This window comes from Saccostrea echinata, unplaced genomic scaffold, assembly GCF_033153115.1.
Source record: "Saccostrea echinata isolate AGI-Se365-2 ecotype Australia unplaced genomic scaffold, CSIRO_AGI_Sech_v1 ptg000001l, whole genome shotgun sequence".
NCBI classification, from domain to species: domain Eukaryota; kingdom Metazoa; phylum Mollusca; class Bivalvia; order Ostreida; family Ostreidae; genus Saccostrea; species Saccostrea echinata.
Genome location: NW_026889750.1, coordinates 38,588,993 through 38,607,429, shown reverse-complemented (window position 1 = coordinate 38,607,429; position 18,437 = coordinate 38,588,993). Strand labels below are relative to the sequence as shown.

The window sequence follows — 18,437 nt, the reverse complement described above, 5'->3', positions numbered from 1 at the left end:
AATGAAATTTTTTGAGTGCAAAAAGGTCAAATAATTGAACATGCGGAGTAATTTGAAAATTTTTCCGTTGTCACAAATTTTAATGTGTCTATTCAAGATGAAATAAGGCTGTGTTTGTTCCCATAATTTATTTGAATAAAAAATATTGGAGTAAAAACTTTAAAAATTGATTTATGTGTAAGACGTATTTACAGTGCAGAGAGGTCAAACTAAATGCTCTCTAGCGCCAAAAGAAGCGCATTGACCCCAATTTTTTGTTTTGATTTTTAATTAAGCTATGTGTATAAATTCTAAAAATATACTTGATAAAAAATTCTCATTACTTTTGATGGCAGGATCCAACCTCCTTAAGGTAAATCCGAAACGTCAAGAGTTACACGGTACAATGTTCGAATTAAGAGTATCAACAAATCACAATTGTAGAGATACAGGTATACAATTTTCAAGCTAACAAATTGTGAATTTACACGTCTGGATTTTTGAACACGATTACCCTCCATAATCCGGTCCTCAGGTTCTATAATCAGGAGGTAAGTAATCGAAAATGCTCACAAAAATGTCTCTGAATTCTCAAAGTAATGTGTATTTACCCATGGTATTTCTTCAAAGTTCACCATTATAGTTAATCATATTATATATATAGGGAAAATTATCAAATCTCAAATATATTTTCAAGAAATGCAAAAAAAAGCACCTGCAATGCATTTAACTTTTCTAATTGAAAATTGCTCCACAAATATATTTTAGAATTAAAAATACTTTTGTTATCCAGACATTTGGAGAGAATTGCATTTTTTTTTTTTTTTTTAGTTATACGGTACTTTTGTTCTTCTATTTACTGTAATTGTTATATAATACATAGTGCACAAAGCTTGTGCTATCATCGCAAGACATTACAGATCACTTCTAATTTCATATCATGCTAAAACATTTGTAACCAAAGTTAGATTAAAGGAAATTTGATTTCTTAAAAAATGTATTTATTTTTGTACTTTTATTAGGTACAAATGTCAATATTTTACGAGACCGTTTCTAAGACTTCAAAGAACCTTGAATCATATTGAGATGAATGAAATGAAAATTGTTGCACAAAAAGATTTCAATTTCAAGCTTCATTTTGAGACTTTTTTGATTAAATAATTATTTTAAGAGTCATCAGTTCCTGCTGAGAAGCAGAGATGCTTTGATTATGAGCAGAAAGCCTAATTCTAGCAATCTGTATTTGTATATAATGAATTTATAGGTTTGCGCAAGTAATATTGTACATTAAAAGTATCAACCAAATGTTGGTACATAACGGACTTCAAACATTGTAACGGATATTGGAAAGCATTATATCATAGGCCTGGTGGCTATTCACCTCAAGGGAAAAAATATTTAAAAATAATCAAAAATACACAATTGTTACATGCACTTTTTGGACCAGAGTATAGTGTACTAGTGTGCCAAGTCGTATTGAAATTGGACCAGAACTGTAGAAAGAGTAGCGCTTTGAAAGAATTTCACAGAAATTTCTATTTTAGTAACCATGGCAACACCATTTGTCGAAATCAAAGACCGATGAACAGAATTATGTATATAAGTAGAGTCTGTGTACCAAGCTTACTGAAGTTGGACCAAAACTGTAGGAGGAGTAGTGTTTTGAAAGAATTAAAAGAAATTCAATTTTTTATAACCATGGCAACACTTATGTTGACAGACAAGTTCAAGTTTAATTTATTCACTCAAACCACTCAATGGCACATGGGTTCTATACACAATATATACAAACAAAGACATTATATACAATATACACGTCAAATGTGGGAAAAATACAAGTTAAAAAAAAACATAAGTAATTATGGGAGACAGACTTGTTCATATACTTAAGATATGTAATTGCAACAATTTAACTAATACACTGGAGTCAGCATTTGACAATAATTCTGAGAATTTGTAAAAATTTGGTCCATAACAATATTTTTAGGAAGATACTTTTTCCGATATTCTGAAAAAAATGACATTCTAGAATATAGTGATACTCGTCTATTTGTCCCTTTTTACACATGACAAAGTCTATCATTTTGGGGAATCCCACACCATCTCCCAGTCTCAACTGGGAGACGATGATTTGTTGTTCTGAATTTGATTTTAAAAAAAATTAGGTAGTATATTCAAATATTTTTCATATCCAAATTCTGTTTTGAAAATACCATATATCTGAACTTTGGACGAATCGCGTATATCGCTTTGCCATTTCTGGATGTACTGATCTTTAAGACGTTCTTCATTATAAATTTTAACCATTTAATATTTACAAAAGCGTGTTCATTCCATACGTTTAAGTGGCCACAAAGATCAAGAATATTCTTAATACCTGAAATCCAAGGGTTCTTATGACTTCTTCTACGAAATTGCTCAAATAAGTATTTATATAAAACACATACAATCTTTTTTTTCAGGACTTACCAGTAATTTTGCCCAATAAGGATATTATTCTTAAATACACTGTTACATACAAAGGGAAGCGGCCTGTTTCTCCATAAACCATATAGCTTGTGGTATACTACTTTTCAGATTTAAAATGTAGTCCTATTTCAAAAATTTTAGATGAAAACGTTCAATTATTTCAAGATTTTCAAAGCCCCATATCTCACATCCATAGAAACGTACTGATATAACAACCTTATCAAACAAATCAAGCTGATAATCTACTGGTAAATTAAACTGTCTAGTTTTTCGTATAATACCATACATAGCTTTCTGGGCTTGCTCACATAAATATTTTTTAGTCTTACAAAACGATCCTGACCTGGAAAATAACATACCTAGGTATTTAAATTCCTTCACAATTTTTTAATAACGAAATTATTATATAGTAAAATAGATTTTAACAGATGAACCTTTTGAAAAAAATAGCATTTTTGTTTTAACTACGTATACATTATCATTTAATTTCCATTGCATACAGTAGGCATGGAACTCATTAAGAGCATGCTGCAAACTTTCTGCAGACTCAGACATATAAACTGTATCGTCTGCATAGAACAAAATAAATAACTTCATATGAAGTACATGTGTAAGAACTGATTTCCTATAGTACATGGGATATCTGAATTAAATGAAAGTCCTTGTACATTTTTGCTGGTGAGGAATTCTTCTAAATCATTAATATACATAGTAAACATGAGAGGCAATATCTTTTCTCCTTGACGTACACCAATATTACAATTGTTAACCAATCAGATAAAGCGAAATAGATCTGCGAACTCCAAAACTATGGAGGGTAATCGTGTTCAAAAATCCAGACTTGTAAGTTTGTAAATCCAAACTTGTAAGTTTGTAAATCCAAACTTGTAATCGTATCAGTTTCATAGTATACATATGTAAGTAGGTAATTCCGACATCCTAGCATGTAGTTCCGAACATACAACTGTGTTGACTTTGAGTTTATACTATGAATGTGTGTATTTTTGATGTTGTAAACTTTGTTTTCCGGAATTTATTATTAAATTTGACTTCACTTCACCTAACTTAATACTTAAATTTTTTTGGTAACAACTATAAGCAAAATCGAATTTAAGAAAGTAGAAGTTACAGAGTTACACTAAGAAATCCGAATAAAATTTAAACGAAAAGGGGCGCTACGGCCTTTTATGTACAGGTACACAGAGATCTTGGCGAACAGTCTAGTTACGAAACGTAGAAACATTTCCATGGAGCATATTTTTCTTTCATTTTAAAAACCATATATCATTCTTGCGTGTTTTCTCTCGTTTTCAGGCCCGTAGGAAGCATTTTCATTGGGTTGGGGTGGAGCAGTGGGCACAAAACAAAAACGCCTTGATAAGCCCCCCCCCCAAATGAAACATTCCTGTTGAGGGGGCACAGCGATGAATTAGCCTTATTCCTTTTCTTATGTATTTACCGACAAAATTATTGAGGGGGCACAATCAGAAATTGCTTTTTTTTTATTGGTATAGTAAATACTGGCACCCTCACCCCACTTGCTACCTACGGACCTGGTTCGGGGCCATCAAACTTAGATGAGCTCACTTTTGATCCCAGTCTCTCTTTTCTACATACTATTAATTCCTTTGGTAAATGTGAGACTTTGATCAAAAATGAGCCCGTCTAAGTTTTATGGCCCTGGTGCAAGATGTTTGAAATATGATAAATATGACCGCCATTTTTGATTGCCCGCTTATGGTACACAAATATCAGGTATCTTTAAATTGATATTGTCATCACATTATTTTTTTAAAGTAGGACAGAGAAATTTTTTTCACTAACAAATCTCAAGTCCGAAGTAGGAGGGATCGAAAGGTTGGGCTCTCAACTTTTTTGTGTGGAGAATAATATTTTGCAGCTGTTTTAATATGAAAATTCATTTATAGGATGTATGCCCCCCCCATCCCCCTTATTTTGCAGTATCATTAAACTCTGGCAAATTCTTGCGTTGAAAAAAAAAGTTACTGAAAAGTTAAAGATATCCTAAACATCGCCTCCCACGAAGGAGGAGTTTGGGCAGTTTATTTATTTTTTTTCATCGTCAATTTTTTTGGAGCCCCCCCCCCCCCCCCCCCGATAAACATTGATACGGATCTTCATCTACTGAGTAGTTGTTGTTTTTTTTTAATATGATATCATTGCAGTTACATTGGTTCTTAATAAACTGGGGCACTGATCACAGTAGCCTAGTGGTTGGGCGCTAGCTTCGTAGGCCATTGGAGGGTAAGAGTTCGCTTGTCCTAAGTTCCTAGTGCCGGCCGGCAAAATGTAAGACGTTTAACATACGTGTTGGTAATGACTATTCCTTCGGCATTGAAAGTCAAATTTAATAATTTTTTGGTTGAGACCTTAAAAACCGAAGCCCTTAGATCCGCGCAAGCCTCGGGTAATGATTTATGTCACGTCGTCAAATAAAATTAAGAAGATAAAATAAAATTGGAACATATAAACAAAAAGTTAGAATCAATATTAAATAACAAATTCAAATGAAAATATTAATATAAAATTGGAAGTTAGAATAAAAAAGAAATAAAATCTAAATAATTTATTTCAGTTGGTAAAAGAAGTTAGAATAAAAAATGAGAAAAAATGTGGCACTGATGCCCCTCCATAGTTTCTCATAATCAAAATTCGACAATCATGTAGACTTTACATTTGTAGACTTGTTAATTGTCTTTGTGTTTTATTCAGAGCGCGGAAATATATATTCCGGAAAACAAAGTTTACAACATCAAAATTACACACATTCATAGTATAAACTCAAAGTCAACACAGTTGTATGTTCGGAACTACATGCTAGGATGTCGGAATTACCTACTTACATATGTATACTATGAGACTGATACGATTACAAGTTTGGATTTACAAACTTACAAGTTTGGATTTACAAACTTACAAGTCTGGATTTTGAACACGATTACCCTCCATACAAAACCTCCTTCAAAGCAGTCAGTGGAGAAAATTTTATGTATCCGATTAAAAAATCGTCCGATTACGGCATATAAAACACTAATGATGGGGTTTAGATTAAAGAGATTAGTAGAAGAACATCTCCCTGACAGAGTACTTGCAAAATTATGACAGGTAACACTGTTATTACCTTGGAAATATGGAACCCCCCTCCCCGTTTGTTTACAAATTTTGTTTCTTACCTTGTGTATTTTTATTATACCGTATACAAGGCAATTCTCTGAAAATAAGAAAAAGTACAATCTTCTTGCATAGAAGGACATCTATGTTCTTCTATGCATATGGATGTTATTGACGGGGAAATTATACATTTTTGAGAAATTATAAGTATTTACATTTTTTTAAATTAAAGCGTGTGTGTGTGGGGGGGGGGGGGGGGGATATCGATCCACACTTCAGGCGCGTGTGATTAGAAGTGAAAGTCACGGGTCTTTCGGGTGAGACCTTAAAAATCGAGGTCCCGTATCACAATAGGCATTGGCACGAAAAAGAGCCCTCACTGCTCAATGGACCTGAGTGCCGAGTATAGCCCTTCACTGGCATAAGGTGTCACCTCTAGGCCATCTTTAAGAAATTGTTTGTTTGCCCTCTTCCGATCGACTGACTAAAACGGACCGACTCAAAAAAAAATATTCAACCTCTAGGAAACAGGTTTTTTTTTTTAAATTCATTTCGAAGTTTTCTCATCCCATTAATAAATATTTTAACTTAACATTCACAAGTGTTTCTGAATTTTAAAAAAAAATCCACACTATTTATTTACCAAATTTTTTATCCTTAATCGGGAGAAGGCAAGCAAACATTTTTTTTTTTAAAGATGGCCCTATATGAGTGAAAGAAAATCTGAATGTGACGCTAAACAACATACAAACAATCAATGAACCGTTTGTCGAAATCAAAAACCGTTAAATAGAATTACCTAACTTATTGAAGTCCATTGTGTACCAAGTCTTATTGAAAATGGATCAAAACTGTAGGAAGAATGGGGTTTTGAAAGAATTGCAAAGAAATGTCTTTTTTTAGTAACCATGGCAACACCGTTTGACAAAATCAAAAACTGATACACAGAGTTATGTTTCTTTAGTTAGTATATATAGTCTACATTTTGAAATTGGACCAACATCGTTTGTCGAAATCAAAAAGCGATAAATCGAATTATGTATCTTAAAAGGGGGGGGGGCACTCTCTGCTAAGAGAGATAATAGTCCTAAAATTACCCTAGTTTGTCGTAACAGAGTTTAGTGGTGGAGACCTTTGAATAATCAGTACAGTAGAACTTTGTTATAGAGAAGTACTAGGGACCTGCGAATATCTGTAATTCGTTATATCCGTATAACGAATTCGTTAAAATATACATAGCGAATTCGCAATTTAGATTTTTTTTGTTCTTCAAGTATGACTACCAAATGTATTTAGGGAGGTATAAAAACGGAGGCTACCTTGGAGTTCAAATATAAATACTTACCAATGCACAAGCAAGAGTGGTCCCTGACCAGTAGGAAAAAAAAAAAAAAAAAAAAAAAAAAAAAAAAAGACTAATTAAGTTTTCAAATTTCTGTTTACTTAAGAATATCCGATCCTCAGCCAGGAGTGAAGGAATGATAAGTCTTAATTTTTTTAATATATTTTTTTAAAGTCTCAAAATGAAGCTTGAAATTGAAATCTTTTCGTGCAACAATTTTCATTTTATCATCTCAATATGATTCAAAGTTCTTTGAAGTCTAAGAAACGGTCTTGTAAAAAGTTTACATTTGTACCCCTTAAAAGAAAAAAAAAATAAATTCATTTTTAGAGAAATCAAATTTCCTTTCATCTAGCATTAGATACAAATGCTTATTAGCATGATATGAAATTAGACGTGATCTGTGATGTCTAGCAATGATAGCACAAGCTTTTTACACTATGTATTATATAACAATTGAAGTAAATAGAACAGTCAAGTAAAATACTGTATAAGCATAAAAAAGATGCAATTTTCTCAAAATGCCTGGATACCTATATTTTCTTATCCTAAAATACATTTGTTGATTAATTTTCGATTAGAAAATGCATAGCTGGTGGTTTTACCCCACATTTCCTGAAAATATATTTGAGATTTGATAATTTTCCCTATGTAATATGATTAAATATAATGATGAACTTTGAAGAAATACCATGGGTAAATTCATGTTACTCTGTAAAATCGGAGACTTTTTTGCGAGTATTTTCAATTACTTAAAAAGCTGATTTTCAGAACCTGAGGATCGGACTACCTTAATGTGTATGAGATCTCGCTGATACTCAGAACGATACTGTTATCTTTGACATTATCCAACTGGCATTGTCCTGTTTCTGTTTCTTCTACTTTCAGTTCACTCTGAAGTTAGATATTTAGATAAATGACGAATAGCACGGTTAGATTTTAATAATATGATAATATGATATAAGGGCCAAACATTCCAGTTTCAAGATGTTGTATCGCTGACGGCGTTGAGTATTATGCTACCTCCATTTGTTATCACTGAAGTTATCACTGAAGTCAAAAAGTCAAGGAATATGTAAATTTCCTATTGATAACAGCATTCATAACAAAGGTAAAACTGAGCCACGATGATAAAAAAAGGCTAAGCAACAAGTCTTGCTAAGTAATACAATTTTTAAGTGGGAAAAAGATATGGAAAATATGTAGAACTGAGATATTTTTAAACTTTGAAAAGGAAAAGATTGTCATGTTACCTAACGTCAAGAAACTTAATTGGTGAATCTCATGAACGCAAGATAATCAGAGTACTGATATAGGACCCCTTTACGAAAAAAGAATATTTGAATTCAATCGGAGAAATTAATTGACAGTTTGTTGATGATCAATTGACCGTCAATTGACCATTAGTTGAACTTTTGACATGCAAATGAGGGAGCGTTCAACTTATTTGCATATAGTTGACCACTGTTGAATGTTCCTCTATTTTCTTTGCAGTTGACCATTGTTGAATACTCCTCTATTTCCTTTGCAGTTGACCAGTGTTGAATACACCTCTATTTTCTTTGCAGTTGACCACTGTTGAATACACCTCTATTTTCTTTGCAGTTGACCATTGTTGAATTTTCGATTCTCTATTTCCTTTGCAGTTGACCACTGTTGAACACTCCTCTTTTTTCTTTGCAGTTGACCACTGTTGAACGCTCCTATTATATTTTCTTTGCAGTTGGCCACTGTTGAATACTCCTTCAGTCAGTGCATGTGGTTTTTTAAAGAAAAAAATGGAGGGAGTAGGAAAAGTCAAAACAATGGGGCTTACATGATTTACATGTACATCTATATACATGCATGCATATAAATGCATAAAAAATGAGCTGGCACACTCTCACATGTTGCTCTGCCTCCTTTATCTTCTGTGCAGAAAGTTAAACAACAAAAACACAACAAAACAACTGTTGAACAAGTTAAACAACAAGTTAAACAACAAAAACACAACAAAACACTTTGGTCACCCAAGGGCTTTCTGAGTTACTTTGGAATGGACCAGGTCCAAAAACTTTAATGTGATTACTTATCCAGAAAATATAGATCAGATCCAGCATCTGAAACAAGTCTGGTAGTGTGCATCCATAGATGCATCATCCATCCAAGTTTGGTTCAGGTAGGGTTAATAGGTATTAATATGTTTTGCTCCTAAACCAGTATAACTGGGAAACGCCGACGCTCATCTGACATGACTTTATTGTGGTGAGCTAAAAATTAGGTGGAACATAGCAATATATCCCTGTGACATCATTTGGGGGGACATAATTACAGAAGAAAATAAGCTACACAATATATTTATGAGAAAAATATTGACCTTAGAGAACAACTGAACCTTTGTAGCTGTCCAAATATTAGATTCAAAACCATTAATATTATAAGGATGTAAAAATTAAAGGAAACTGAAAATATACTCAAAACATTCAATATCTCCAACATATTATTAGTATTGGAGAAATTCTTCAGAATACAAAATCTCCCGTGTTCTGTACCTTAAAGAAGATACAAATGTATATGCTCTGACACTGAAGTCAGACTTTTTTATAATTACAAAATCTCCTGTTAATCATAACAAAATTATATGAAACATTAGACTTTTACATACATGTAGCATAATTACAAATGATTTATTTGTTGTCTTTCTGTGAAACAAAACAAAATGATTTGAAAATTAAACAAAATATTAGTGATTTACATCATAAAGATCTACCGGAAGTTACCAACTAAGATATGATTAATGTCTATGATTATAATTGTCAAGTGATATGGAGATCATAACAGTTCTTTTTTTTTTCCTTGCAGTATGGATTATGTGCTTGATCTTCTTGACTGCCATGGATGCTCATTTTGATCAAAGCCTTTTTCCTACTTCTCAAAGATACACTGAAAAGAAATTTGTTACAGATATTATTCCGTGCAATTTCCATACAATATGGACAAAATTAATTATAAATTAAATAGAATCCAAATAAATCAAAAATATCAATCACGTGGTATAAATCTAATTTAAAGTAGCGAGTTACATAAGTCATCTGATATTTGAGGAAATACACATAAACAAAATCTCTGTCTAGTATTTCATCAGCTTGCCTGGAAATTTTCATTTTATATCATCTCTTTTTTAAATTTCAATCCTTGTGCTATAGACTGTCATGGGAAAAAGCTCAATTGACCTGAGACAGATAGGGGATCTTATTTTGGAGCTTGATTGATTGACTTATCAATTACATATTTACTAAGCCACTTTCAACTGCTGTCCTTACCAAACAAAGCCAAACAATAAGCCAGGGCCAGAAGAAGAGGCTGATCACCAAGTTCAAACAGATCTTGTCTGCAAACCTGAAATCAACAATTCATAATCACAAAATTATTATCTGTCTGCTTAAGTAAGGTATGGTAGCATATTTCTGTCCCCTACATGCAAGATAAGCTTTGTCAACATGCAAGAAAAGTATGTCAACATGCAAGATAATTATGTAAGTTACCAATCTTTTTAGAGAACCTGATTTTAGTGTGGGTAAATTTACTTACTGAAGCTAGTATCTGATATCATACACCCAAGATGCAACATATTTTTTGTTGACATGGGATATAATTTTGTAGACATGCAACTTATGTTGACATGCAATATAATTATGTTGACATGCTACTTATCTATGTCAACATGTGAGTTAATTAAGTAAACATGCAACATATTTATGTTGACATATTTATGTCAGCATGCGAGATAATTATGTTGATATGCGACCTATTTATGTGAACATGAAAAGATAATAAGTTGCATGTCAACATATAAACTAGCATGTCAATATTATCTTGCATGTCGACATAAATTAAGTCGCATGTCAATATACCCCGGTAATCACTGTTTTTCTACATAATTTTGCATCTTGGATGAATAATGTCAGATATACTAGCATCAGTAAGTAAATTTATCAATATTAAAATCAGACTCTCTGAAAACATAATTATCTTGCATATTGACATAATTTATCTTGCATGTGAGGGACAGAAATATACTATCATAGCAAGTAAATGATTTATTATAGCGATGTGTTCTATACATTCAAACACTCGACCCATCGAGTAAAATAACATCATCTGCACTAAGGTAGTATAAAACATATGGCGTTTTCTATATATAACAAAGACTGTCTATATCTTCTATATCTTATATGAAAAAGGAAATGTGTTAGTAGTTTGCACATAGATAAATAAAACTCTTAAATATCAGTTTCCGACTTTCCTTAAGTGAAAGCAACGCTTTTGCAAACCACTAAGACAAACAATTCATAACAATTTATGTATTAATTGAAGTGAAGTACATGTATGAATGAGTACAAAACTAGAAATGTCCATGGTTATTAGTAATATGTAACATAAAAATATGTATATCTTGAATACATGCAGTGAAATTTCTTTAACACTGAAATAGATACGCAATAAATAGAGCTTCTAGTAAAGTCATTCCCCGGAAATGTGAATTTTATTATGTATAATTAGGAACTTAAAATTCATCGAAATGTAATAATAGGTATAGCCTAATTAATAAAACACTGTCATCTTAAAAATGGTCTGATATATTACAATGTAAATACTACATATATACATGCACCATTTGTGAATGTTTACTATACAGTAAATCTTCCCAGGAAGGATTTACAATGGGGGAAGGTTTATTACTAGTATATGAAACCGGAAACAGTTTTTTAAATCACTTTTCAACATAAAGCCCAATACCAACGATAAAACGCCTTAATATTACATTTTTTTTATCTATCATGTGATGATTTTTGTCCTGAATATGCTTAAAAAAATAAAGTCGGGGGGAAAGGGGGGCTCACTATCCCCAAAAGGATTGAGCCTTTTGCGCTCATTATACGACCGGTACCCCTTCTTTTTAAATACCTGTTTTTAAACCATATGCGATATAACCCTCGCATAACTGGACTTTGACGAATAGTTTCAAGTAAAATGGGAGTGCTTTTCACAAGACAGTGCAAGTGTCCTCATTACAGATTTTCATTGTTCTAAAAATTATTTTTTCACTCAGAGAAGAGAATTATGTTTTCCGTAAAATAGAGCAAAAACCTATTCATATGGGAAAAAAAATGTTTTATAGTAACTGAAATTGTCAATTTAATTTACTTTGGTGTGTGCATGTATTTTACTGATGAACATTTTCAGTAGTAATAAGATTTTAATTTTACAGCAAACAAACGAAATATTGAAGAAAATTTCGCTAACAGTTATGTATTGATTACGTAATAATATTTTTTCTTTCATATTTGTCCAGCCGTGGCATTTTATTCGCTTTTATGTCCCTGTTTTATTTTTAATGATCAAATTTCAATTTACAAAAGAAGAGACGTAATACCATTTAACTTAGAAACACTAGATGTACCTTTCGGGCACTTGCTGTATTACAACAGGGGCCGGCGCTCCTCCCCCTACCACAACTGTCGTGCTGCTGTGATGGGAGTGTTGTGGGGGTGGGGCATATCCTTGCTGGGGTGGCGGGGCATATCCCTGTTGGGGTGGTGGATATCCTTGTGGTCCGGGGGCATATCCTTGTGGGGGTTGGCCGTAACCCTGTGGGGGTGGGCCATAACCCTGTTGAGGCGGAGGATAACCTTGAGATGGCTGATACGGAGGAGGTTTGTCCTAAAACAGAGAAAAATATTGTTCAAGTTATGTCAGAGAGAGAGAGAGGGGGTAAGCAGGTATGAACATTTGAAATATTTGTCATACAACAAATTTTTCATGCTTTTAATAGCAAAAATATAAATGCCATGTACAGATGACTTACTATACCTTAAAACAGGGGGAAAGCTGTCAATGTGACAGCAAATCGGGTACAGTACTGTATTCTCACATAGAATATAACTTTCTAGTCTGAAAATTGTAAGAGGTGACATCCAAACGAAATTATCAATGTACCCTATGAAGATATTTTGCATTAAAATTACTACGTTCAACAACTTGTATTTTAGTCATAAATTATCAAAAATCAAAAGTTCTTATCTTGAAAACTGTCGGAAGAGTTATCCGAGCAAAATTAATAATGTACCCTTTCAAGTTTGCGCAGCCGCCCGTCCGCAATTTCAATAATAGGAATTTTCCTATTAGTCATATTTTTACAGATACATTGCTATCATGTCTATGCATGGCAACAGATTTGAGTGTCTGCATATATAGTCAAATTAATGTTCAATGTCTACGAGTAGAGAAAGCTCTTTTTCAATCTCTTGGGAGGAGTTGTACAGATTTTAAAGGGGCTTGGACACAGATTGAAAGTTAAAAAATTTCTTAAATTTTCGGTATAATATGCCTTTATATGTTGCGCATTTCAGAGCGATATATTATAAAAGCATGTTTAGAAACTTCTTTTATTTGAAAATTATTAAAACTAAAAATTTCGGGACGCATTTGAATGACCCACATCCTTGCACTTTCACGAAGTAAAATTTATGCTTAGGATTTAAGAAAAGTGGAAATTTTGTTGTGTATTAATGAAAAATATTAAAACTATAATCCCAAAAATTCAGAGTAGAAATATGAAAATGCAAAACAACCACACTAGTGTTGTCAGTCTGTGGTCAGTGATGTGTGCAGAGTTAACAAACAACTGAACACACCCAAACATTCATTATGATAAGAAAAGAACTGCCCATGTTTACAAAGACAGTTTGATGTAATGTCATGAAGAATATCGTGGTCATTGAATTTAAGAACTTTTCATTTAGGTTTCACTAAAGCACTGAAGTATTTTTTATAAAATAAAAACATAAATTTGAAATTGAAAACAAAACGACAATGCAACTGTGTCCGAGACCAGGGTTTTTTTTAGGGGGGGGGGGGGGGGCAAATACATTCCCAATACTGAAATGCAGGTATTTTTCTCCCAATATTTGCTTTAAAATTTTCAATGAAAAATCGTTAAAGCAGGGTATCCTTATCGTTCATAAATCTCCTTCACAGCCCCAAAGATTAAAATTTTGCATCAAAAATGTTAAGTAAACCTATTTTTTTCAAGTTGAAAGCCAAAAGGAGTCCAATTATACTTGCATGCTTTATGCTCCGGTTTAGTCTTTTTCAGTATTTCTTTGTATGTTCAACGTTTTTTTTTTCCAAATTTCAAGCAAATGTCGCTATTTTTTCCCAATTGCAAAGGATCAAACCCTTGAATTCAAGACCCAAAAAACCCCGAAGCCCCTTTAATTGTGACAGCTGAAGACACAGCTAACCTTGAAATAGATTACTACTGCGTGGTAACGCTGAACACGACTCGTACATAGGTGTACGCCATATTAGTTTTCCTATCTCATCACTGTACACATTAAGTCTGATCCAAAGCAAACATATTTAAGGAATCACTGTCTAGTTAGTAGAGTATGCCAGGGCATTAACGATAGTTGGAAACGTGGGATAATTTGCATAACGGGCTTCGCCCGTTATGCATAAATTATCCCACGTTTCCAACTATCGTTGATGTCCCTGGCATACTCTACTAACTAGACAGTGATTCCTTTTCCATTTCAATTTAAAATAAAATTGTAAATTTAGATTTTAAAAATGTAGACTAATAGATTTAAATTACACGAGGCCTCACATGTCAATTTCAATAGTCCCCGCCCACTGACCTCAACCACAAAGACAGCCGCACGAGAATTACATGCATATTTGGCCTCCTTAGAGTCAGATACAAAGACAGCCGCACGAGAATTACATGCATATTATGCCTTCTTAGCTACTGACCTTTCGCTTGGCAAAATTTGCATTCCGTTAGAATGATCAAGAAATCAACTCTCCTAACTTTCAAAGAGTTATCACAGAGAAAACAAATAGAAATGGAAATATTATTATATAAGGAGACGGTATTCGTATATACACACTTACTATACACAGTAACTACTGAGAAAATCTACAGATATATTATTACTGACAAATTTGCTTAGCCAAAAAATAAATAAAGACCTAAAATCAACGTGAGAGAGACTACAAAATGGTCATTCATTAATATGCGTTAAAGTACTTACAGACATATCTGTATGTAGCTATCTACAATGAAATAATTAAAAATCAATACATTTAATACATAAATAACCAGAGAATTGAGTTAAGTATCCTGTCGATAAGTCATTTTGGAAAGTGCTTTTATATACTTGATCACATGTGTATTTATACTAAAAAACATGTTTTGTGTGCTATAATCCATTATTCCATTATGCAAAATTTATTCAAGAATGCAAACTGAATTGCAGTGATCCGAATAAAATACGATGGCCGATATCGGCCTATGTAAAATAAAATTACATGGCTTATACTTTTTTATACAAAAAAATGTAATAGAAATAAAAATGAAAAAATAAAAACAACAAAAAAAGTTACCCTTTCACAAAATAGAAAAAAATAATAAAATTTACATAAACATTTCTTCAGAATATTGTACATGTACACACAATAAAACCAATCCCAGTAAATAAAAGAGTTTGTCACTGTAATATATAATTAAGGAATGAGGCTTACTTTACATATGTTATACATGTGCGATATAACATAACTTGGGGCAGTTTACGCTTTATAAACCGCGAAGCCAATGAAATTGCTTGTTACTAATAAAATTAAATTATTTGTACCTGTACGAGGATTGTCCGATAAAATCGTGGACAAGTAGTCTAGAGCTAAAAGTTATCAACTGTTTTTTAACATTTTCCTTCTCTTTAATACACTTTTCAACAATATACATAGCAAATTTCAAAGAGTTATATGCTCAAATAAACAAAATATAGGATTTTATGTTATATGTGGTATCTCCTTACGGCGCACGGATGATAAAATCAAAATGTGATCATGTCTAAAGAAACGTCACGTTTCATCTTTGCTTAAAAAGGTTGGATAAACCCAACTTAAATTCCGGGAATTTTACTGACCCACACACTCGAGTTCCCCTTTATTCCTCCATAAACAGTCGAGGGACCAGTCTCGCACACATATGGAACCTTATGAAAACTTGTATTAGTAGGTTTTGGAAGGTACATGTACTCTCACTTTCACTGAACTAAATAGGCAGTCTTCCTTCTACGGTCTGCAATGATAGCGTCTTTCGTTATTGCAAATAGCTGATTGTTTGTATGTTTTGATCTACCGGGAGATTTGATCAAAAAAGTTTCCGCTTTAAAAAATGCCCATTCGACTTGTAATGTATTAGTGATATTTTTATATTTTGTCATCTTTTGTTATCATTTAAAGTCTCTTAAGGCGTCATTACTCAATCAACATATAGCTGAACTGCTATTCGGTGCGCCGTAACGTCATCAAACGTCGCCATTTTTCGTGGGATTTTCGTGTGTTGCGTTTAACACTTTCCCATTTCAAAGTCTTGGAAAACTGCTAAAAATTAAGCAATTTCCTTGAAATTTTCCGAACGACGATATAATAGATAGTGAATTAAAAATATGATAATTTCTACCCTCATCTTATCTATTTAATATTCCCTGATAACACCCTGATTTTTTGGTCGTGCGCCATAGGAGCATAGATTACCCTGTGCACATGCAAGTATAATTAAATCCTTATTTTTCCCTAAAATTTATTTAAAAAAAAAATAGTAAGATGTTTTTAAATATGATAAATAAACACTTGCTGAAAATTTCAGCTCAGTGCGTGCATTATTTTTCGATAAAAACGCGATGTCCACGATTTTACCGGACAATCCTCGTACAATTATTATTCTTTTCCCCTTTTTTCCAAACATAACTTAATTCAGTTTTTACTGTTGAAAATGTTCCTTTAAAAGCTGCCCTCCCCCGATCTTTTAATTGCAGTATAGTTGCATCATGGTAATGTATTAATAAAATTGGTTCTGAAAATTTTTGAACCTATCAAAGATTGATCAAATAATTATTAAACTGAACAGTTTCCGATATACGAGTAAAAAATGTCACAGTTGAAGTAATATGTTTATTGAATATATTATCAAAACCACAGACTTCGCCATTTTTAAGCTTTTTAACACAGTCCAGTATTTCTTCATCGCTAATAGAACAATTAAGGAGATCATACGAAAAATTGTTAGAAAAATTCGCTAATTCTGTTGATCATCTATATTACCTGGATCAACATAACAATTTTTACCTTCATTCACATCTTTTTAAATACATGTCAGTAATCTACAGCACATTTCTTTCTTTTTAACTGATGCATTCAGAATTTTCCAGTAATCTTTTGGGTTTGTAGATTTTTTTTTTTTTTTTTTTTTTTTTTTTTTTTTTTGCAATTTGCTCTTTGTTATTTTTAATATTATCCATTGTATATCTTATCCATTGTTTTCTTGTATTTCTTACCCATATCATTCAAATTACACTTATTTTCGGTCGAGTTATGTCGATTATACTTGTGCATATGTGTTTAGCGAGAGGAAAATTTTTTCTTGCATATTTACAGTTCTAATTAAAAGAGAATTTGTTACAATTACTATCAATCCCAACCATTCTATTCTTATGAAATCAAAATGTTTCTTTCGCCGAACTGGAAAAAAAACATCACAAATATTGCATGTTATGGTGATATTTTCAAGGATATTGTCACAAACCTGCTTTCAATGTCACACATCCTGTTTCGATATCATTTCAAGGAATCACTATCGTGTTATCAGAAAACAGGCATCAGACGACAGACGCGCTCTAGCGCGACTTATCCCCTTTACATCAATACGTAATTAAACCCGTGGCAATTTTTTTTAGCCTCCTCCCCCAGAAAACCAAAATCATGATAAATAAATTGTATACCCAAACTAAAAATTCTTATCATTTCGTGTGTGTATTGGGGGTGGGGGTTAGGATCTTTCTCTTAATTTTCGGGGGTTTTGGACTGGGTCAACCCCCGACCCAACACCCTTTTCCGTACTACGGGCCTGTAATTTATACATTTAGTTTCACGTAAAAGTATACGAAAACGTAAAGGGGACACATAGCGCGTCTCGCCCCTGTGATCAGTGTAACATAATTTTTATAGTCCGTCCAAGAATTTCTCATATTTGCAATTGTGTATCCACTATTTAACGTCTACGTACCTAGTACTTTAATGCTACATGTACACTAGTCCTCTTCCCTTCAAAACTAGCTCAGCCTACCTGATTAAAACAAAATACCTACCTGCATAAATTGATTCACGTGTTATTGATAGAGCAAATTGAAAAGTGAGATAATGTACACTACTTTTTGCCCTGCATGTCTTTATAATATTATGTAATACAGCTCAGATAACGACCGGATACACACAGCCACCGATTTTCTTAATGCAATTAAAATACAACTATTTATCTGTACTCTTCATCAAGATGCATGTGACCTGGCACCACAAACTCAACAAATAGTACATTCTATATCATGAACTTACCTAGACGGTATAACAGTAATTTTAATATCCTTCCTCTTTGTTTAAGTCATAAACTGTTGTCATGTCCACGTGATTT

General features: G+C 32.8%; 1 protein-coding gene across 2 annotated transcripts; it reads right to left on the bottom strand.

The window, feature by feature from the left end:
* Positions 1–9,573: 9,573 nt before the first annotated feature.
* Positions 9,574–18,437, bottom strand: LOC133179117 (annexin A7-like). 2 transcript variants are annotated; one of them, XM_061313864.1, is made up of 5 exons: positions 18,362–18,437; positions 15,001–15,022; positions 12,366–12,625; positions 10,225–10,300; positions 9,574–9,844 (listed from the first exon to the last, which is right to left on the bottom strand). In XM_061313864.1, the coding sequence occupies exons 2-5, from the start codon at positions 15,004–15,006 to the stop codon at positions 9,827–9,829; spliced, it is 360 nt and encodes a 119-aa protein (XP_061169848.1). In that variant the 5' UTR covers positions 15,007–15,022; positions 18,362–18,437; the 3' UTR covers positions 9,574–9,826. The 2 variants fall into 2 exon arrangements, with proteins under 2 accessions (XP_061169848.1, XP_061169855.1); XM_061313871.1 differs by lacking the exon at positions 18,362–18,437 and adding an exon at positions 18,036–18,082.

Excerpts from the sequence above, each read along its gene's own strand:
- LOC133179117 (XM_061313864.1), bottom strand. Across the intron at positions 10,301-12,365 it reads ATACAGCAAGTGCCCGAAAG|GTTTGCAGACAAGATCTGTT; the intron begins GTACATCTAGTG and ends TGTTGATTTCAG.